The sequence below is a fragment of the Haematobia irritans genome, chromosome 3, assembly GCF_050003625.1.
Source record: "Haematobia irritans isolate KBUSLIRL chromosome 3, ASM5000362v1, whole genome shotgun sequence".
NCBI lineage: Eukaryota > Metazoa > Arthropoda > Insecta > Diptera > Muscidae > Haematobia > Haematobia irritans.
The window spans coordinates 159,015,415-159,037,605 of record NC_134399.1 but is presented as its reverse complement, the minus strand read 5'-3'; the positions used below and the strand labels follow the sequence as shown (position 1 = coordinate 159,037,605).

The following is a 22,191-nucleotide window of genomic DNA, read 5'->3' as shown; positions in this document are numbered from 1 at the left end:
GAGGCCATGAACTAATGAGAAATGCTGGTGTAATTGTTATACCCTCCACCATAGGATGGGGTATATTAACTTTGTCATTCCGTTTGTAATACATCGAAATATTGCTCTAAGACCCCATAAAGTATATATATTCTGGGTCGTGGTGAAATTCTGAGTCGATCTGAGCATGTCCATCCGTCCGTCCGTCCGTCCGTCTGTTGAAATCACGCTAACTTCCGAACGAAACAAGCTATCGACTTGAAACTTGGTACAAGTAGTTGTTATTGATGTAGGTCAGATGGTATTGCAAATGGGTCATATCGGTCCACTTTTACGTATAGCCCCCATATAAACCGATCCCCCGATTTGACTTGCGAGGCCTCTAAGAGAAGCAAATTTCATCCGATCCGGCTGAAATTTGGTACATGGTGTTAGTATATGGTCTCTAACAACAATGCAAAAATTGGTCCACATCGGTCCATAATTATATATAGCCCCCATATAAACCGATCCCCCGATTTGGCTTGCGAGGCCTCTAAGAGAAGCAAATTTCATCCGATCCGGCTCAAATTTGGTACATGGTGTTAGTATATGGTCTCTAACAACCATGCAAAAATTGGTCCACATTGGTCCATAATTATATATAGCCCCCATATAAACCGATCCCCCGATTTGGCTTGCGAGGACTCTAAGAGAAGCAAATTTCATCCGATCCGGCTGAAATTTGGTACATGGTGTTAGTATATGGTCTCTAACAACCATGCAAAAATTGGTCCACATCGGTCCATAATTATATATAGCCCCCATATAGACCGATCCCCCGATTTGGCTTGCGAGGCCTCTAAGAGAAGCAAATTTCATCCGATCCGGCTGAAATTTGGTACATGGTGTAAGTATATGGTCTCTAACAGCTATGCAAAAATTGGTCCACATCGGTCAATAATTAAGTATAGTCTCCATATAAACCGATTTGGCTTGCGAGGCCTCTAAGAGAAGCAAATTTCATCCGATCCGGCTGAAATTTGGTACATGGTGTAAGTATATGGTCTCTAACAGCTATGCAAAAATTGGTCCACATCGGTCAATAATTAAGTATAGTCTCCATATAAACCGATCCCCCGATTTGGCTTGCGGAGCCTCTAAGAGAAACAAATTTCATCCGATCCGTCTGAAATTTGGTACATGGTGTTAGGATATGGTCTCTAATGACCATGCAAAAAAATGGTCCACATCGGTCAATAATTATATATAGCCCCCATACAAACCGATCACCAGATTTGACCTCCGGAGCCTCTTGGAAGACCAAAATTCATTTGATTCAGTTGAAATTTGGTACGTGGTGTTAATATATGGCCTCAAACACCCATGCAAAAATTGGTCGAAATCAGTCCATAATTATATATAGCCCCCACATAAACCGACCCCAGATTTAACCCCCCACCCCCCTTGGAAGAGCAAAATTCATCCGATTCGGTTGAAATTTGGTACGTGATGTTAGTATATGGTATCCAACAACCATGCAGGAATTGGTTCATATCAGTCCATAATTATATATAGCCCCCATATAAACCGATCCCCAGATTTGACCTCCGGTGCGTTTTGGAGAAGCAAAATTCATCCGATCTGGTTGAAATTTGGTACGTGGTGGTAGTATATAATATTTAACAGCCATGCCAAAAGTGGTCCATATCAGTCCTTAATCATATATAGCCCCCATATAAACCAATCCCGAGATTTGGTTTTGGAGCCTCTTGGAGGAGCAAATTTCATCCGAGTTAGTTGAAATTTGATACATTGTGCTAGTATATGGCTGTTAACAACCATGCCTAACTAGGTCCATATCGGTCTATAGTTATATATAGCTCTCAGATAAATCGATCCCCAATCACACAAAAATTGGTCCATATCAAGTTCATAATTGTATATAGCGCCCATATAAGCGACCCCCATATTTCAATTCTGGTTCTCTACCACGTATGGACTAACTCACAATTTAGAAAACGATGTTAAGATGTTTTAAGATACCACAACCCAAGTAATTCGATTGTGGATGACAGTCTTTCGTAGAAGTTTTTACGCAATCCATGGGGGAGGGTACATAAGATTCGGCCTGGCCGAACTTACGGCCGTATACACTTGTTGTTTCTTCAAACTACAAAATTTTCTTAATCAAGCAAAAAAAAATATTTAGCTCTTTTATGATATCGGCATTTTTAATATAGTTTAGTTCAAAAAATTTCTAAAATTAACCAAAAATTACTGAGGTAATTGAACATCAAATTACAGGTAAAAAAATCGAATCGCATTTTTCCATCCGATTTTCCTAAATTTCAAAATAAGCAATCATTTTTAAACCATAATGATATATGCTTATATATTTATGGCTCCAATTTGGACAAAACTGCATATTTTATATTCGGGGCTGAAGCTGCAATTGTTATTAAATTTACCGTAAATCAAATCTTAAAATTTTTTTATAAAATTGAAAAATTCCATAAAAGTTTCTAATAAGTTCAATTAATATTTTTTTATTTCTTATTCATTATATAACAATATCGCTTTATGCCTAATTAGGCCCTAAATAATTAATGTATTACGATTATATGTATATTATCTTAGATATTTATCACTATATACGCTTTTTCAATTCAGCTTAAAAATGCTTTTATTATCTAACCCAACAAAACATCGCATGCTTTAGAAACAAAATAAGAATTCTCACAAACGGAATAAAAAGAGAAATGAACAATAAATGTGAGGACATTAACATTGAAATCAATAAAAGGATATTGCATGGTCTTGACATAGAAAAATGCTTATGTATCCACGGCATCAGATTAATTTATAGCTACCTACCAAGGGTTCATAAACATTTATCCTTGCTCATCAAAAAAACAACATAAATGCCATAATGTTTAGTGTGCTCAATGTTTAACCGTGCTCACACACACAAACTTATACTTTTAGAAACATATATTTATTTATATATGTATGTGTGCAATACCATTGACTATAATTCTTGTGTAGTGATACCTTTTCGGGAAGCGTGTTAATATTATTTTCTTTGAAGTTTTTTTTTTTTGGTTTGCAGCAGAAAATAACAGACTTTTTTAATTTTACAAAGCTTCTGTTATATAACAGCAAAAAATTTTGTGATGAACTTTTAAATATCAAAGCAGCAGGGACAATTTCTTTTAAAGGCAGTCAATGATGACAGCGCAGTAGCCAAAAAATACATATATACAAGTGGATGTGACTTTGACAATAGGCCTGCCTTGAAATGTATGGTAGAGTGGCGCGAATAATGTTTGTTTGCATTTGTTGTCGTTGTTAAGACGAAGGTTTCGTACACAAATCATCAGTTTACATAAACTCACACATGTGAATCACATGGACACATTCTTTAGATTTAATTTTCTGTTTCTGTTTGTTTACTATTCGCTTTTTGTATTTGTATTTCTTTTTAGTTATTACATGTATTGGTATGTGTGTGAATTTTGGCCATTCATCATCATCGCCCACAATGCATTCAGGACAATTTCACTTTTACTTTTATTTAGCCACACAAAGAGCATAAATGAGAGTTAGAGATTTCAATTCACAGATATGAGGACAGCAAAAATAAACAACAAACAACAATTACGATATATTCTATGCGAAGAGTGAGTATAACAGTAGCACCAGAGTGAGAGAATAAAAACCCGAACACACGAATGTCATACAACTACAACCGAATAACCGAGAACTGGTGTTGCAACAGAGGACAACGTAACGCACATTAACAGAAAGTGAATTGGCGGTGGGATTGAAGAGGTGCTGACATGGACTAAGATCTCTTATCAAAATAACAACGTTATTCACAGTTCGTATGATTGTGTTTGTCTCCTATGTGAGAACAAGAGGAGCAAGAGAAAACTCTTTGGTATTTTTGTTTGTTGTTGTCGTTGATGGAGATTTAATGGTAACAGTAGGTATAGGTGGGGGTGTTTGACTTGGAGGCTGGCAAGTTACTTAAGTAAAGATATATGTATGTATCACTGTTGTATGGCACACAAACCAATTTTTGCATAACACTTGGAATTTGTTACATTTTTTTTTTCATTCAATATATTTTTTTCTATGATGAATTTAATTAACACAAAATTATTTTTTTATTCACATTTTTTTATTTTCCTTGTGATGTTTTTCTTAATTTGATTAAAATTTTCCATCAACAAAAACTTTTTTTGTTTGAAATTTTTTAAATGTCACTTTTATCCTTTTAAACTTTATCCGAGCACCACAAACGTTTGCCAACACGACTGTTATAAAACTGTTGATGTTACAGGTAGAGACTCAATGAATTCCTTTCATTCCTTAGAATGCGTTCTAAAATATCCCTGTAGTACTAAAATTGAGAGAAACGAGAGTAAAATGAGACTAGAGACAGTAAATATTTAAGGCATGGGGAGAAAGTAAAGCAAACGGGAGACAAAGTAGACCAAACTCATTGACTTTGGTGGTAGAATGAAAGAACCAAACCAATTTCACATTTTCTTCGAGACATATTTATATTCAAACTACCGCCAAATGTTGAGTGCTAAGCATCTTTTGAGACGAATGTGTGTCTATATTTAATTAGACATAAAGCATGTTGATAAGAATATTTGTGTCTGTCATATAAATTTTAATTCAGGATTTTGTTTTTTAAGAAGACACTTTTTAATTTCTCTTCCCCCATATACGACTGTGGTAAAACATATTTCTTTATACATGAAGCTTCTTTAACCGTACATGAGGACGTATAATTAATGTGGAGAATTTTATACACGAATTTTTTAATACTCATACGTCAGGGTGGATGAGGCTTGTATAGAAGATATAAGAGTCTCATTCGATATAAAAGTAGTGTATTTATTTAAAAAATGCACAAAAAATTCTCTAACATCATAAAATGTTTACTCAAGCACATTCACGAAAAGAGAAGTCCTACTCACGCACGCACACGAAAATGCACTTGACTTAACATGTTGGCTAATAAGACCCCGGTCTGATACATAGATGGCGTCGCTAGTATTAAATGCATATTATTTTTATATAGTACCAACCTTCAAATGATTCGTGTCGAAATTTGACGTCTGTAAGTCAATTAGTTTGTGAGATAGAGCGTCTTTTGTGAAGCAACTTTTGTTATTGTGAAAAAATGGAAAAAATACTGTTTTCTGAAGGGAAAAAATACGGTGGAAGCAAAAACTTGGCTTGAAAATGAATTTCCGGACTCTGCCCCAGGGAAATCAACTATAATTGATTGGTATGCAAAATTCAAGCGTGGTGAAATGAGCACGGAGGACTGCGTTCACCCAGTGTACGCCCGAAAGAGGTGGTTACTGACGAAAACATCAAAAAAATCTACTAAATGATTTTGAATGACCGTAAAATGAAGTTGATCGAGATAGCAGAGGCCTTAAAGATATCAAAGGAACGTGTTGGTCATATCATTCATCAATATTTGGATATGGGGAAGCTCTGTGCAAAATGGGTGCCGCGCGAGCTCACATTTGACCAAAAACAACAACGTGTTGATGATTCTGAGCGGTGTTTGCAGCTGTTAACTCGCAATACACCCGAGTTTTTCCGTCGATATGTGACAATGGATGAAACATCGCTCCATCACTACACTCCTGAGTCCAATCGACAATCGGCTGAGTGGACAGCGACCGGTGAACCGTTTCCGAAGCGTGGAAAGACTCAGAAGTCCGCTGGCAAAGTAATGGCCTCTGTTTTTTGGGTTGCGCATGGAATAATATTTATCGATTATCTTGAGAAGGGAAAAACCATCAACAGTGACTATTATATGGCGTTATTGGAACGTTTGAAGGTCGAAATCGCGGCAAAACGGCCCCATATGAAGAAGAAAAAGTGTTGTTCCACCAAGACAACGCACCGTGCCACAAGTCACTGAGAAAATGCATGAATTGGGCTTCGAATTGCTTCCCCACCCACCGTATTCTCCAGATCTGGCCCCCAGCGACTTTTTCTTGTTCTCAGACCTCAAAAGGATGCTCGCAGGGAAAAAATTTGGCTGCAATGAAGAGGTGATCGCCGAAACTGAGGCCTATTTTGAGGCAAAACCGAAGGAGTACTACCAAAATGGTATCAAAAAATTGGAAGGTCGGTATAATCGTTGTATCGCTCTTGAAGGGAACTATGTTGAATAATAAAAACGAATTTTGACAAAAAAATTTGTTTTTCTTTGTTAGACCGGGGACTTATCAGCCAACCTGTTACACTTTCAAAGCAGAAACCAGGAAAACTAGGATATGATTCGCCTGGAAAATGAATTACCTGTGTACAGCAGCAAATACAATAGTTTATTTGAAGTTTACCAAGGCTCCGATGAGAATTTCTAGAAAGTTGCACAAAAAGTGCCACAAGCCAGAAAAGGTGGCACAAGCCAGAAAAGGTTAAAAAAGTTGCAATCTTTTTCATAAAAAAAAAGTAAACAGTTAAACACATTTAATTAGGGTATTAAATAGCATAGTGAAATAACTTTTCTAATTTAGATCTTAACTAGTCTAACATTAATTTTGTCTCCATTTTAGGTGACAATCTTTGAAATTTAATATTCAGAAGATTAACCCGGTTTCACTACTATAGAAAATTGTTCATTCATACTTTTAGGCGGTAAAAGTAAGCACTAATATTATGGCAATTTAATTAAAAGATGGCACAGTATGACAAAAACGTGGCGCAAAATGGTAAAAAGTATCGCATTTAGTGGTGCAACAGAGAGGTGGCACAAAAGTATCACAGCTTTAAGGCCGGTACTATGTTCATTCTTGCGAAAAAATTTTATGGAAACCATTATTTCGCACATAGAAAGCGGCGTTTTTTTAGGTAGCTTGGAGCGCTATTTTAGAGGGAGCGATATTGGATTAAGTTGGTGGTTGTTGCTTGTTTTTACAAAATAACATTTTATTTTTCCTTGGGCAATTGATCTGCTATTCCTTTGATCCTTTGTATAGTTTCGGAACAAAAATATGGTCCGCGTTTGATTTATAAACCCGCACAAATAGTTTTTAATAAATAAATTATTTCTTAATTCACATTGCAAATGGCGCCGTGCTATAAACGTCAGTTTTTCAACACGAAAAAACAAAGTATCACAAATGGAAAAAATTTCGCAAATTTTTCGCATTTTTTGATTTTGTATGGAGTTTCAACGCGAAAACCGAACAGAGTACCGGCCTTAAAGGCTTTGTTTTTTCGTGTTGAAAAACTGACGTTTATAGCACGGCGCCATTTGCAATGTGAATTAAGAAATAATTTATTTATAAAAACTATTTGTGCGGGTTTATAAATCAAACACGGACCATATTTTTGTTCCGAAACTATACAAAGGATCAAAGGAATAGCAGATCAATTGCCCAAGGAAAAATAAAATGTTATTTTGTAAAAACAAGCAACAACCACCAACTTAATCCAATATCGCTCCCTGTAAAATAGCGCTCCAAGCTACCTAAAAAAACGCCGCTTTCTATGTGCGAAATAATGGTTTCCATAAAAATTTTTCGCAAGAATGAACATAGTACCGGCCTTTAGATAGCGACTACAGTATCTTTCAGACAGTAATATATACATTCACAAAAGCTGCTGAGTTGGTTTTGATAAGACCGTAAAGGTTGAGTTACATACCATGCGTTACTGCTGTCCGTTGATTGCAGAGTTGAATTTTCTTTGAAAGCAACACTTTTGTTAGAGCCCAATAAACACAAAAGTTTGAAAAATGCAAAATTTCAACAATTTTTCAAACATTTCTTCAAAGGATTAGGGTAATATTCAAGTTGAGAAATTGTTGAGAAAATCGCGTTCTCAACAAAAAACAGACATTACCCTCAACAGTGAAATTCAACACATTAGCAATAATATCTCAAGTGTTATCCTCAAATTGAAATGCATCGCTACTCAATAATTTGTCAAACAATTTTCGATGCGAGTCAAATTCAAAATTAACATCGTTGCAAATACTTTTCAACCTAAATTTGTATGAATGATATCCCCACTTCAAATTGAAAGTCAAAGCCAAAATTCTATGAATTTTGTATAATTTATTCATTTTCATAAAAATAAAATATATAATAATACACTACAATACCAATTGATAAATAATAATCTTATTAAGCAACAAATAAGAACAAAAAAAAAACAAACAACAAAACTTTAAATATCTTAAATATCTTAAACTTTAAATATCTTAAAAATTATTAGTAAGCACTTTTGCATTGATAATTCGTTTTCCTTCCTTTTGGTGTCATAAAACAGCATTAAAATTTATTAACATGCGGGCAATTTGAATTTAGGAACGTACTGGACCGCGTGTTAGAATTGATTTCCAGCAGAAGGAATTCACAAAATATCCATTTTAAACTGATAATAGCGTATGAATTAAACTGACGATGTGATACCCTTTTTCATCCAGAAGTTGTTGATTTCAACAATTTGTTGTTTTTAACAATTTTAATTGGTTGCACTTGTAATGTTTCTGGAAACTTTTTCTTGTCGATAAGCCACTCATTTTTCATTGGTCAGCTTCTTAATGTTTGCAAGAATGTAGCATCCAAAGATTTTGGTTTTCTGCAAAGAGATTTAAATTTAGTGACTTCTCTAAAGTGTTGATTTAATTTTTCATATTGACGTACCAATTATTGTAAACTATTTGAAGCAGTTCCAGTTAATTGTCCACCATTTTTTCATCGGTCAGCTTTTTAATGTTTTCAAGAACGTAGAATCCATAATTTTAGTTTTCTGCAAAGAGATATATATTTATATAGTGACTTCCTTAAAGTTTTATTTGATTTTTTATTTTCACTTACCTATTTTTATAAACTATTTGGTTATTTGTCTAAAATTTTCCATTTTTTTATTTCTTGCAATTGACCACGAACTTCGTTGCACAAATAAGTATTGAAAACCACATGGTTTTTTCGTTGCATTTTAGGGTAGTGTTTTGTCAAAGTTTTCTCATATTATCTTCAACAACTTTTCAAAGATTTCGTCAACATTTTGGCAAATTGAAAGTAATTCGCAAACAATTTGAAGATGTATTGAAGATGAGCTATTTCAAGTCAAGTTGAATTTATGTTGAAAATTATATTTACCCTCAAACTGAAAAGTTGTTACATTTGAAAAACGCTCATCCTGTGTTTATTGGGAGTGCTTCAAACTGAAAAATATCAACCCTTCCATCAACGCACGGATTAACGCATGACAAGTTACTCAACCTTTACTCAGAGGAGATATCGGCTTTTTAATCAAGCAGCTATACAGGCCTTGTACAATGTAAACATAACACACAAAAAAATTTTTTTCTGATTCAATCACCAAATTAATTGATCCAATCAATTTTTTAATTGAAATGTCTTCAATCACGAAAATGATAGTATCAATCACAGTTTTAATTGGGCATAGAAAAAATTCTTGATTAAAAAATTAATTGATTTTTTCAGCAAATTTCAATTAATTTTTTAATTGATTCAATTAAAAATTGAATTGATGTTGATTGCAAAACTCAATTAATTTATCAATTAAAAAAGGTAACTATTTTTAATTACTTTCTGAATTGGCTTAGAGTTTTTATTTGGATTAACAAATGGTTGTTTGAAATACATTTTTAATTAAAAATTTTAAAAAAATCAGCACTTTTTTTTAACCCTTTCACTACCGATGTCCGCTTTGAAGGACATTCGAAAAAGACACCAAATTCTATTTTTCCACTTAGTTTTGATTTATTTCTCGATGTTATTTTAAAGTAATCTAAATACCCTATAATTATTTTCCATATTGGTGAGGTCCAAAATACATTTTTGTAAACTTCTTTAGAAATAAACGAAAAATACAAAAATTTGAGACAATTTTTCTACTGTATGTTTCTAGTAAATGGACATTCATACCAAAACTATAGCTGACACTTTTTCGGGTTCTTTTTTGTATTTTTGCTCACACTTTGAAGGACATTATAGGCCAAATAGCGATTATTTTCGTAAGGCCACTTGGTCACAATTCAAGAATCAAATTTTCAAAACAAGCTCATATAGCTCTTGAAGTATTTGAAGTAGGTTTTCAAAATGGAAATGTTCTACATGCTGTTAGTTCAAGTAAAAACAGAAGAAAAATTAAAGTTTTTAACATTAGGTTTATTTCGGTAGTGAAAGGGAATTAGTCTTCCGAATTTGATTAAAAAGTTAATTGTATCAATTACTTTTTTAATTAAAAATTTAAAAATTTTCAATCATTGACTTAATTAACTTAATGTTTCTATCATGATTAAAAAGTTAATTGTATCAATTAATTTATTAATTGAAAAAATTTTCAACTTCAATTAACTTTTTAATTGGAAATATTTTGGTGATATTTTTTTCTGTGAAGGTCTCTCACTTAACAGCACAGTATAACTCTGTGAATACCTGGGCACTGTGGAATAATGAGAAATGAAGAAGCATATGTTCTGGCTAAGGAGGACGCTCGTGGAACGAATAATGTGCTTGCGGACATTTTTCTACGTTGTCTTCATGTCTTTACAGGATTCATGTCAAATATGAGGAACTACTTATGGCGAGGACATTGGGTCTCCTCGGAAGGTTGCGAACAAACCAAGTTGGAACGAAAAGAAAAAAATCGTAAGGATTGCAAAAATCCAATGGCTATGAACAGACCAGAGTTTAGGCTTTTAACTGGCATTATAAGTGATCATAACACATTAGAGAAACGTAGTAAAGATGATTACATTTACAGATGGTGTCTTGACCTGGAAGTTACGGAAGACTCGCACCACTTCCTGCGCCAGTGTTCAGCATTATCTTCACCTGACCAAGAGAAGATGACAAAATGACCACGAGGAAACCCAATAGGCATATAGTGGTCTAAGTGGACATCAATTCGATTCAAGAATTCATGTCATCCTCTACAACCTAACCTATAACTTAAAAAATAACTAAAGACAAATATCAGTCAAATGGAGAAGAGATGAGGACCTCTTTTCAGCACTCTCTTTGATGTGACACCCGTTTTCATTACGCAACGTTCAGAATTATAATCGCATTGAGAAATATACCAAAGAAATTTATGTAATGGGCTGCTATCTTAACGTCCAATACAGTATTTATTATACAAATATATAGGAAATAGGAAAATATATTTGAACAAACTTATAAATGTAATTTAGAAAAATGTTTGGTAATATCACCAGTAAGACAGATGAGGTTAAGCGTCTAAAAATCTTATCTTATTTTAAAAACCTTTTACAAACTTTTTCGCCTTTTTCTTCTTTTTACTTTGATCCAGGGAATTGCTTGTAGTATTCAAAGGCACATCACTATTTTTAGATATATCCAAATTAACAGTAGTATTATTATGCAAAGTTGTATCGAACGTAGATGCATTTATTAGTTGTGTGGATTGAACTACATTTTCAAAATCGATTATGTCTTGACTTTGATTCAGAAATATGCTAGTATCAATTTCCGATACGTTTGTATTTGGTATATTAACCATAGGAGGGCATACGTTAATATCAAGCCAATTTTGTACTTTCTTCTCAGGATCTGGTTTAACACGACTACTACCGTCTAAATTACCAAGTCGTAGTGCATCATTTTCATTGTCCATTTCAATGTCCCATATGGATAGAAGATCAGGAACTAATGCGTCTTTATAAGAGTGTAAAGTGGATAATGATTTTTGCCATCGCCCAAGATGAAGCCGTTTTCGTTTCTTTTTAATGGGCTGTATGGGATTAGCAATATCATTTTCACTATAACTGTCGTCCATTGCATCCACATCTTCTTTAATTTCTCTATTCAGAAATGAACAAAGGAAAATTTTACGCATAGCTGTTGGAAAGATAAAGATAAAAATATGAAAATGTTAGTTACATATTTTGTCAAATTCTATAATTCAATATATATTCATATTTAATAAAACAAAGTAAAAGATATGTATTCAATATTTCGCATTCACCACCATTAAATCTCTAAATTGTCTGAAAAAATATAGTAGTAGTAGAGCGATCTATTTTGAAATTCTTAGGCCCTAAACTTTAGGGTAAACATTAAGAATTCTTAAAATCTGCTTTGAATATATGTATGTTTTAGTAGGCGGAACGGGAGCCACAGTGGTGCAATGGTTAACATACCCGCCTTGCATACACAGGGTCGTGGGTTCGATTCCTGCTTCGACCGAACATCAAAAAGTTTTTCAGCGATGGATTGTTCCACCTCAGTAATGCTGGTGATATTTCTGAATGTTTCGAAGCTTTTTTACGTGGTTTCACGCCGTTCGGAGCTTAACATGAGATCGGGCAGCACTCAGTGATAAGGGAGAAGTTCACCACTGTGGTATTCACAATGGACTGAATAGTCTAAGTGAGCCTGATACATCGGGCTGCCACCTAACCTAACCTAGTAGGTGCAACTGTTTCTCGATGAAATTTTGTTATAATTGGCCATGAACTATAGATGTGGCTGTAAGAATTTCGTCATTCCCCTTGTAAAATATCAAAACATAAATTTTCAACATACACATGCTATGTGTATGCCATATCACGGACAATTTTCAATCATGAAATTAATTGAAGCAATCACCAATAAATCACAGAATTAATTAAATATATTCTTGATTTAAAAAGTTAATTGATTTCTTAATTTTTTAATTGGATTAATTAAAGATTTACTTAATTTTTGGCACAACTCAAATAATTTTTAAATAAAGTAATTAATTACTTATTGTGTTATTATTTATTTATTTAGTCAGCCTATTATACATTATTATTTTACCTTCAATACCCGAACAAAATTATGGAATTTCGTTTTTAAATTAAATAAAATTTCAATTCAGATAAAATTTCAATTCACACGTTTTCTTAACTGACTTTATTTTTAATTTGATTAAAACGTTAATTGTAACAATTAATTTTGATTACGTTCTTAAAAAGTTAATTGTATCAGTTAACTTAACTTTTTAATTGCAAATTTTTTTGTTTTATTTTTTTATGAGTCTTTAAATGGAAATTTTGTCAGTGTAAAAACTCTTTACTACGTATAGACTAATTTCTAGTTATTATTTCTTTTTTTCACATTGAAAATATATGTTTTATTAGGAGACCCAGACAGATATTTTTGTTAGATAGAAATTCTAGAATTGTCTAAAGTATCTGTTTTATGGTCATCATTAATGAAAAGTTATGAGTGTAAATGTCCTTTATCAAGTGCCAATATTGGCCAACATAAAAGGTCGATTGTACAATTTCAGTCGTTTTAGAATATTCCCCGTAGTCGATTAGGCGGATTTACAGAATACAAAAAAGTCCACTTCGACTTTTTTAGTCCCTATTGGTATCTCTAATATGACACCATTTTTAATTGATTTCAAGTAAATTTTAAATCTAGTTTTCTTTGATATCGAAAATTTCAATTATTTTTAGTGTCCTTTACTTCTAATCGCTTCAGAGACTAGAATTGAAAGATATTTTCATTGAAACTGTAGCTCTAATCTAGAAATGACAAATTGTCTGTATTGTTATGATGTCATCCAATGGTTTCTAATCCCTAAAGGAGGATGCGTGATCATCCCCATAGGCACACTGGCAAACAGAGGGCAAATTACATAGAGCACCCAAAGGAAACATTCGGCTTAAAACAGCAGTCGGTATCTGTAGTTATGTTTTTGTAATTAATGGTCTAGCGAATAACAATTCGTAATATTTTTAAGTTTCAAAATGTTACCCAAAGGATGTTCAAGAACCAAAAATATTTTTTATAAATTCCATAATAGCTCCCAAATGCGATCAGCAAACAAGTTGATTTTGTGATTTAATTTGAGAAAAATTCAGATTCTTGAGCAATGTGTTATGATAGCCCCTGTGTTACCTAATCCGTTTGTTTCAGCGGAACTAAAACAATGTTTGCTAATTTACTTAATCTTTAATTTAATAAATTCAATTAAAATATATTCAATACATACCTTTCATATTTTCAATATGTGTATAGTTTAATGGCTCCTCCTGATCGGAAAGTTTCTTTGCAAAATCTTTTATTGTTTCAGTACTCTGGGTACTACATCTGGTGTCGCTTTCATTAGCCTCACGTTTAGTCAACGCCTGTAGAAAAATATCACCCATAGAATTTGAAGTAAGAATTAACCCAAGAGCAGGAAGTTGACTATCATGCAATGCTGCTTCACTAAATGTCAATCCCGTAGAACAAGCTAATATGCGATTCTTTACATTTGTCTCCGGCTGTAAACAATGACCCTCTAAGCGGGCCCGATCATATGCTTCAAGCAAAGTTGGTGGTTGATATGGCAAACATGGCGATTTGAAAATATGTTTGGGTTCCCGCTGCGATTTTTGTATGATTTGTTTTTCATCGTTTTTTTGACGATGCAACTGGCAAATGTTTAAATCTCCTGATAATGGTGATGATAGAGCAATATACTCTGCATTTCGCAATCGATATGTATCTAACAATAATGGACTATATTGCAATTGATGTGACCAACGACTTATTACGGCTTCGGGCTCATTATATGATGAAGAGGTTTTAATGTGACGTATGTCCATACAACTCAACGTATGGTTAGTTGCTACATAAAATAAATTATTAAATGCACTGGGTTGAATGGCAGTTATATGATCACATAGGAAATCATTCGTGATAACTGATGTTGCTGACGACATCCATTGATCGGGTGAAGTTCTTACGTCGATTACACAAAATTCATAATTGTTGCAATATAAAAATGTATTTTCACGCCAAGGTCTTATCATATTCCAGGAAAATTTCTTATTAAGTGGATCGATTTCGAACAATTGAACCAGTCTAGGCACATCAACATTTATATCGTAAAGTCGTATATGCTGTTTCATTGTTGTCAAGAGCAGTTTATTGCTATCACGTTCTGATTGTGAAAAACTAATGAAAGGTGTAGATTTTGTACGAAATTGTGCCAAGACTTTTATATCGTTATCTTTATTCAGATAATTGAGGTGGATCAGATTTCTTTGGCGGACAATAAAACTGTCCTTTTGAGAACCATTATAAGGAATCATAGGCTTTATTTCGAATATTTCACACTTTTCGCTTAATCTCTTGGAAGCCACTTTGCTCAAAGAAGTGGTAACAGTAAAATCCTCTGGCATTGGGAATTCATTAATTTCTGCAAAGAAGGCATACAAGAATTAAATATCTACCAGCTTGTTTTTTTCGATTTTTGGTTTACCCAACGTTTGTAAATCGGACCCAGTTGCATGTACTATCTTCCCGCTTTGAGGAAGTATACATAAATTTCCTCCTGTATAGTAATAATCATAACTGCCATGAAAGTATGGATCTGGTTGGGTGAGTAATCGTTCAGCGGTGTCGAAAACAGAGCTATGGTATATTCCATTTTTTTCGTAGTCTTTTATTGATTTTTTGCCTAAAAGTGTCATTCATAAATTAGTAAATATAACTCTAAGCAAATTTATGTTTGTATATTACCTTTCTTGGCACCATGATATGAACTCCTTGATTTTAAAATGCGTTTTCGAAACAAATCTCTAGACATAGGACGCACATGACATAAATCTATTAATTCCTGTTTACCATTGGCAATATATATAGGGCGGGGAAGTGTAAACGCGCAAGAGGGATAAGTAACCAATTCATCTTGTGGCCACAAACCCATATTAAAAGAGGGCAAAACAGAGTGTGTTACCTGACGTCGCACATATGAAGAATGACACCGCAGTAGCCTATCAATTTCATTATTTTCATTGTAACGCCTGCAACGCATTCCAATGGATTTGCGTCGATTTTCGCTATTCTGCGAATGTATTTTTAAATTTGAATTTTGCTGGCTTCCATCCTCATCCTCACTACCATTACCACCTTTTTCGGTGTCAACTTGTTGCTGGTCAGTAATACATTTCTGCTTCCGAAAACGTTTTTTATATGATCCATTACACGAAATGTTGAAAAATCTGGATTCTTTTGGCATAGTTACAAATCAATGAAGTATTAACAACTAAAAGATAATTTTGAAGCCTAGACCAATTTCCAATGAAATTATTCAAAACATTGCACGTCTGTCAAAACTGTGTTTTGAAAACGGGGTATTAGGTCTATTCCCGTTTTTTTTCAGAAGGAAATAACAACCCTGTACGGTGGTCTAGCTATGATGGAGGTGGTGTTTTACAATCAGCTGAAATATATCCAAACATGAATGTTTGGATTATCAATTGTGATAGACTAGTATAGTATATTTTATTAGTTAATTTACTAAAATTGGATTTAAAATCTCTTCTTTATAATTATAAGTTTATCCGGACGACAGTGGTCGTGTCCCACATATCCCAAATATTGGCTACATTAGAAGTTATGTTCCAAGACATAATCGATATTGCTGCTTGCTTATGGGATCGATAATATATTTGTCGATTATTTTGTCATCGCCGACAATTCAAATCTATTGGCCACATTGTAAGATTCTTTGCAAACACAGACATTCCGTCCGGAATAACTTCTAGTCTGGACGGTGCATAAAGCATATGAAATCTACTTATAAATTTAGATATCGCTTCTGATTGTTTTCAATTTGTTGGCGAAATCCATTAGTGACCCTAATCCAAAGGATGTACGGCTGGGAAATGACTATTGCGAAGGGAAGAAAAGTCAATTTACACAAATTCATCTTGGCAATACTTCTGTATAGCTCATACAAATCCCAATAAACACAAACGTTTGAAAAATACTAAAATTCAATAATTTTTCAAACATTTTTTCAAAGGATTAGGGTAATATTCAAGTTGAGAAATTGTTGAGAAAATCGCGTTCTCAACAAAAAACAGACATTACCCTCAACAGTAAAATTCAACACAATAGCAATAATTTCTCAATTGTAATCCTCAAATTGAAGTGCATCGCTACTCAATAATTTCTCAAACAGTTTTCAATGTGAGAAAAATAAAAAACTAGCATTGTTGCGAATACTTTCAAACCACAATTTGTATGAAAGTCAATCCTAGTTCTAACTGAAAGTCAATACTAAATTTCTAGGGATTTTGTAAATTTTATTATTTTTTCGTTAACAAATATAATAATCTTAAAAATAACATTAATAATATATGAAAATAATAATATTATACCAATCAAAATGTAATTTCATCCAGAAGTTCTTGATATAGGAATTGTTGCACTTTGTTTTAATTGGTTGCACTTTGTAAGTTTTCTGAAAACTTTTCTTTGTTGTTTCCTTCATCGGTTTTTCATCGGCCAACATCTTCCAAGAATATACCATTCAATGATTTTAGTTTTCTGCAAAACAATCGAGTTCTGTGATTTCCATTATGTTTTCATTTCACTTTTTATTTTGACTTACCAATTTGTATTTCTTCCAACTGACCACGTACTTCGTGATTTCCTCAAGAACGTTGGTGTTATTAAAATACTGGCAATTTTCAGGAACTTGATGACCAGATAATTGGAATAAATTTCCAGCAATTTCAATTCACAAATTAAAATTTAAACCGATGATGCGATATAAATTAAACTATCGATGTGATGCGAATTATCATCCAGTAGTTGTTGATATGGAAAAGCATAAATACCAAGTTTTTTTGGTTGCACTTTGATTTATGGAAACTTTCTCTTCTCGATAAGCCACTACCATTTTTCATCGGCCAGCCTCTTAATGTGTCCAAGAATCAGCATCCAAATATTTTAGTTGTCTGCAAAGAGATTTGAGTTTAGTGACTTCCTTCAAGTTTTCATTTCGTGTTTTAGTTTTACTTACCAATTATTATAAGCAATTTCAATTGATTATTAAAAAATTTCCACATTTTTGTATTTCTTCCACGAACTTTGTTGTCCAAAGTAGTATTGAAAACCATGTGGTTTTTTCGTTGCATTTCAGGGTAGTGTTTTGTCAAAGTTTTCTCCAATTATCTTCAACACATTTTCAAAGTTTTCGTCAACATTTTGCCAAATTGGTTGTAATTCGCAAACAATTTGAAGATGAATTGAAGATGAGCTTTTTCAAGTCAAGTTGAATTTATGTTGAAAATGATATTTACCCTCAAGGCCGGTATGCACCTCTAGCGAAAAATTTCATTCCCATAAGAAATGCATTGCTATTTATGCTAACGAAATTTTCGGTAGCGTTCAATTTCGTAAGCTGGTACGCACCTCTAATGAAAATAACAGGGTAGTCAAAAGCATATTTTGGCAGCAAACATTTAATTTATTACAATCATTGTGTGCGTAAAAGTTTTAAAAGGTCTGTAAATAATAAACAATTTATTTGAGGAATATTTGGAACATATATTAACAATTTTTAAAAGCGATTAGCTGGTTTAAAATTTGTGTACACAGCCCTGTTTTTTTTTGTTGTAGACTTAAATAAATTTTTGCTACCGAAAATTTCGCTAGAGGTGCATACCGGCCTTCAAACTGAAGAACTGTTGCATTTGAAAAACGCTCATCCTGTGTTTATTGGGATATTTCGTCCAGTACTAATGCGTCTTACAGACTATAAGTTTTTCCGGACGGAATGTCGGTGTTTGTAAAGAATCTTACAGTGTGTCCAATCGATACGACAATTCTTTGATGACTAATTAATACATGTGTTATCGATCTCATAAACATGCAGCAGTATCGATTATCCCTTCGGACTTAACTTATAATGTGGTCAATATATGGGATATGTTCGACACGACCACTGTCGTTCGGATAAACTTGCAATAGTCTGTCAGGCGCATAAAAGAATGCAGCCCCATTATTCTACAATTTTCCACTATGAACATCCCATATGACAGTGTGGCTAAATGGTTCTACAAAGAAAAAATGATCGTGGCAACACTGTACATAATGACATTTCACCTTGACACTATCAGCTGTTCCTTATTGATAGTGCTGCTGTGACCATTGCTATTACGTTAAATAATATTTTATAAATACATGAGTTAAACTATATAGCAAACATCTCACAACATGCGTCTATTCTCTCTATCTAATCGTGTGGCAAGTTTGCGCACTAAAATCGACAATACATTCACATTACCGGAACGGTTTAAAGGAACCTTTGTGGAAAAGCTTACGAACTACTGGAAGAGTCTCTTAACCGATTATAAAGATGTAGCTCTTGGTGTTGTTAAGGAAAGCATCGAAAAGCCAAAGAAAGCATTATTTTATGGTGTGGCTGGCACAACCATTTATTTGTGTGGAAAACGTAATCCCAACGAAGAAGATTTTATTCGTCAATTTCGTTTGGCAACAAACCAGATGATTCTAGTTAGTCCTTCCATGCAAAATCCTAATTCGGACGCTTATCTAAGGCGATTGCAAGAGGATATTAACCAAAAACGTTTGCGTTTCTTATCACTTGGTATATTAACATTGATGTGGGAAGACTTATACGACAGTGACGATTGTACTTATCCAGCTATATGCGAATATACAAAAGTTTCATTTTGGGCAATACCTCAACACGTAATAGATATTGGATTCTGGAATCATTTTTGGCGTTTAAAATATGAACTGCACAATTACGATGTAAATTATTTGTAAGCTTTATAAACTAAAATTCACATTGTTATTTATTATGGAAAATATATAGTACAATGATGTCAACAATCTAGTCAAGCCTTTCGATTCAAAATTTCAATATAACCATTTTTAACGTTAATTATGATCCCTGGGCTGGTGGTGGAGCAACAGCATCTTTAGTACTGACTGCAAAATGTTTTTCTAGCATTTCCTCACATTTAGGTATTTTATCGCAATCATTAATTTTGCCTTGGTAAGTACCCTCTTGACCATTACCTTTACCATCTAACATTTCCATGAATATTGGTCCAAAATGTTGTACTAATTCAGGATCGCCTCTTAACACCATATGCCCCTTACTCGGTTGACGTCCTACGGCAGGTTCAGAAACAGTCAAAAAATATAGAGCAATGTTGTCGGGAGCATTTCTTAAGAATGTGTTAATGAAATCTGGCTCAATTCCATCATTCCTATGCAAACTATAATATTTTGGCAATGGCTTGGGTAGCCTCTCAACCTTTTCTGCTTCTGCGATAGCAAAATCTTTTAGCATCTTTTGAAAAGATTTTTTTCCAGCTTTCAAATTGTTTTGAAGTTTTTGAATTAAATCCACGTGCTGTGATGGTCCACCTCTGCAAAGGAAAAGGATTATTAGTATAAACTGAAGAAGTCTTTCTAAATTCACAACCATAAGGCATTTAATTGCCTTAAACATTCAACGAGCAAAGCTTTTGATCAGCAACAAAATATTTTATAAATACTAAATTTGTTAGATTACCGCCTTGGGCCATTATGCTGTCAAAATTAACTAACAATATAAACCTGTACAAAACAAACATCTCGACTTTTCTAATACAGAAATGAGCATGTCTATATGCCCATTATGGATTATTAAATAAATACCTAAGATTCGAGTATCAACGTTTCTATACATTTCTGATTCAATAACAAGTGACAGAGTAAGCTTAGTGGCGATTTCTTTGGATTTAGTGGTCTGGGACAATTATTACTGCTAGCCATTTTTCCATTTGTACTCTAAGCTGATTTTAGAGTACAAAACTCTCAACTAAAATGATTGGGATCATATATTAACATATAAGTTTGAAGTTGTTTAGAATTCTAATTAGCACTATTCTACAGTGTTGTTCCAAAATATGAGGTTGTTTGCTTCCTTAGCAAATACCCTGCTAAAAAACAGTCTTTTGCCTGCTGGGCTATTCACATCAGTCTTTTTTTTTTTATAAGTGTACTAACTGACTAAACTACTATTTTTTTTTTGTTAACATAAAATTTATCAGTGGACTTACTTTAAAGCCAGAGTAACCTGTTGTTCTCTTTCGAAGCATTTCCCTAATAGTTTAGTTACTCTTTCGCCAACAACAAAGTGAACGTTGACACTATTTTTAACCTTTTCCGCATACAAAAGTTTAACACTTTGCAATTGCGATAAATTCGATACGTGTGTTCCACAGCACATATTATCTCGATGTCCTTCAATGCGTATAACACGAACTGGACCTTCTACATCTTTGGGTAAACCTCTTGGTGCCCTTACACCGTCCATCTACGAATGTTACAAATAAGATTTTGAGAATTTCTTCCGAAAAATACAATTTCGTCATAAATTACCTGCGACAATGTCTTCGTATCGATCAATGCTACATTTACGGCTTTGCCCTCTCTTATGATATTATTTGCTAAAGTCTCAATCAAATCTAATGAATCGCGGCTGATGACATGCTTTGTATTGAGTTCGACAAAAGAAGTCTCACTGCCCAACCACCAGGACGTTGTATCATAACTGAATTCTTTATCAAACAAGTCTGTAATTAAGTGTTGTCCAGAATGCTGTTGCATGTGGTCCAGACGACGTTCCCAGTCAACACTTTGTTTTACTTCAGCGCCAACATCAAAACTTTTATTTGTTTCTACAAAATGAACGGCTTCATTTCCTTTGCGAACGACACTACGAACAGGCTCCCCATTTATTGTGCCGAAGTCGCAAGGTTGACCTCCACCTTCGGGAAACAGTATTGTATCCTCGCAAACGACATTGTAGCCTCTTACTTCTTCAGATTCAGAACTGCCAGGAGGAGAGACATTTAGTTTAGCGGCTTCACATGATACCACAGTGGTTGTGAACTGAAATTTGAAAGTAGTCCAAAGATGATTTGAAATAGAAGGGATACAATTTTTGAAGTTGCCAAAAAACAATAAACAAGCTTAAAGAAATTTTAGTACATGCTGTTCCATATTAAAAATTCCCATATATCGCATTCTCAAGTTTGATTTGTCGTAATACTTACATGCCGTAAAAAACTATCTTCTTGGCATTTAAATACCATCTTCTTCCTCTTCAGTCCTATGTTATTTGGTTAATTACGAAATTTGTTAATTTTTCCTGGCAATTTTACAAATCGGCGACAGGCATGTAAACACAGATCAGCTGGACGACATGTGACAGTTACGAGATGTGAATAACAGTGATGCTAAAGCTCGGTTTATATCTCTAACGAAAGTAAATTGCAAAAGCCTGGTATACACCTTTAGCGGAAATTTCGTTTGTATGCCAATAACACAGTTTTTCAAAGTATTTCCTATGGGAGCAAAACAATTGGCAATAACGCCTCATGGAATTTTCGTTAGCAAATATATA

At 33.8% G+C, this 22,191-nt stretch overlaps 3 protein-coding genes and 1 long non-coding RNA gene across 4 annotated transcripts; 1 reads left to right on the top strand and 3 right to left on the bottom strand.

Annotated features, from left to right (window-relative positions):
- Nucleotides 1-11,076: 11,076 nt before the first annotated feature.
- On the bottom strand, nt 11,077-16,100 carry TAF1C-like (TATA box-binding protein-associated factor RNA polymerase I subunit C-like). The gene is made up of 4 exons (XM_075299886.1): nt 15,492-16,100; nt 15,232-15,429; nt 13,975-15,168; nt 11,077-11,846 (listed from the first exon to the last, which is right to left on the bottom strand). The coding sequence occupies exons 1-4, from the start codon at nt 15,988-15,990 to the stop codon at nt 11,245-11,247; spliced, it is 2,493 nt and encodes an 830-aa protein (XP_075156001.1). The 5' UTR covers nt 15,991-16,100; the 3' UTR covers nt 11,077-11,244.
- Nucleotides 16,101-17,166: 1,066 nt separating this feature from the next.
- Nucleotides 17,167-18,398, bottom strand: LOC142230301 (uncharacterized). Its single transcript, XR_012720638.1, has 3 exons — nt 17,785-18,398; nt 17,371-17,719; nt 17,167-17,306 (listed from the first exon to the last, which is right to left on the bottom strand). It is a non-coding gene; the product is annotated as an uncharacterized LOC142230301 (long non-coding RNA).
- A 479-nt stretch (nt 18,399-18,877) lies between these two features.
- On the top strand, nt 18,878-19,626 carry LOC142228892 (mitochondrial import inner membrane translocase subunit Tim29). Its single transcript, XM_075299423.1, has one exon. It carries the CDS (start codon nt 18,981-18,983, stop codon nt 19,554-19,556), a length of 576 nt encoding a protein of 191 aa, XP_075155538.1. The 5' UTR covers nt 18,878-18,980; the 3' UTR covers nt 19,557-19,626.
- Nucleotides 19,568-22,002, bottom strand: LOC142228891 (alanyl-tRNA editing protein Aarsd1-A). The gene is made up of 4 exons (XM_075299422.1): nt 21,842-22,002; nt 21,165-21,677; nt 20,843-21,099; nt 19,568-20,167 (listed from the first exon to the last, which is right to left on the bottom strand). The coding sequence occupies exons 1-4, from the start codon at nt 21,878-21,880 to the stop codon at nt 19,675-19,677; spliced, it is 1,302 nt and encodes a 433-aa protein (XP_075155537.1). The 5' UTR covers nt 21,881-22,002; the 3' UTR covers nt 19,568-19,674.
- Nucleotides 22,003-22,191: the final 189 nt, after the last annotated feature.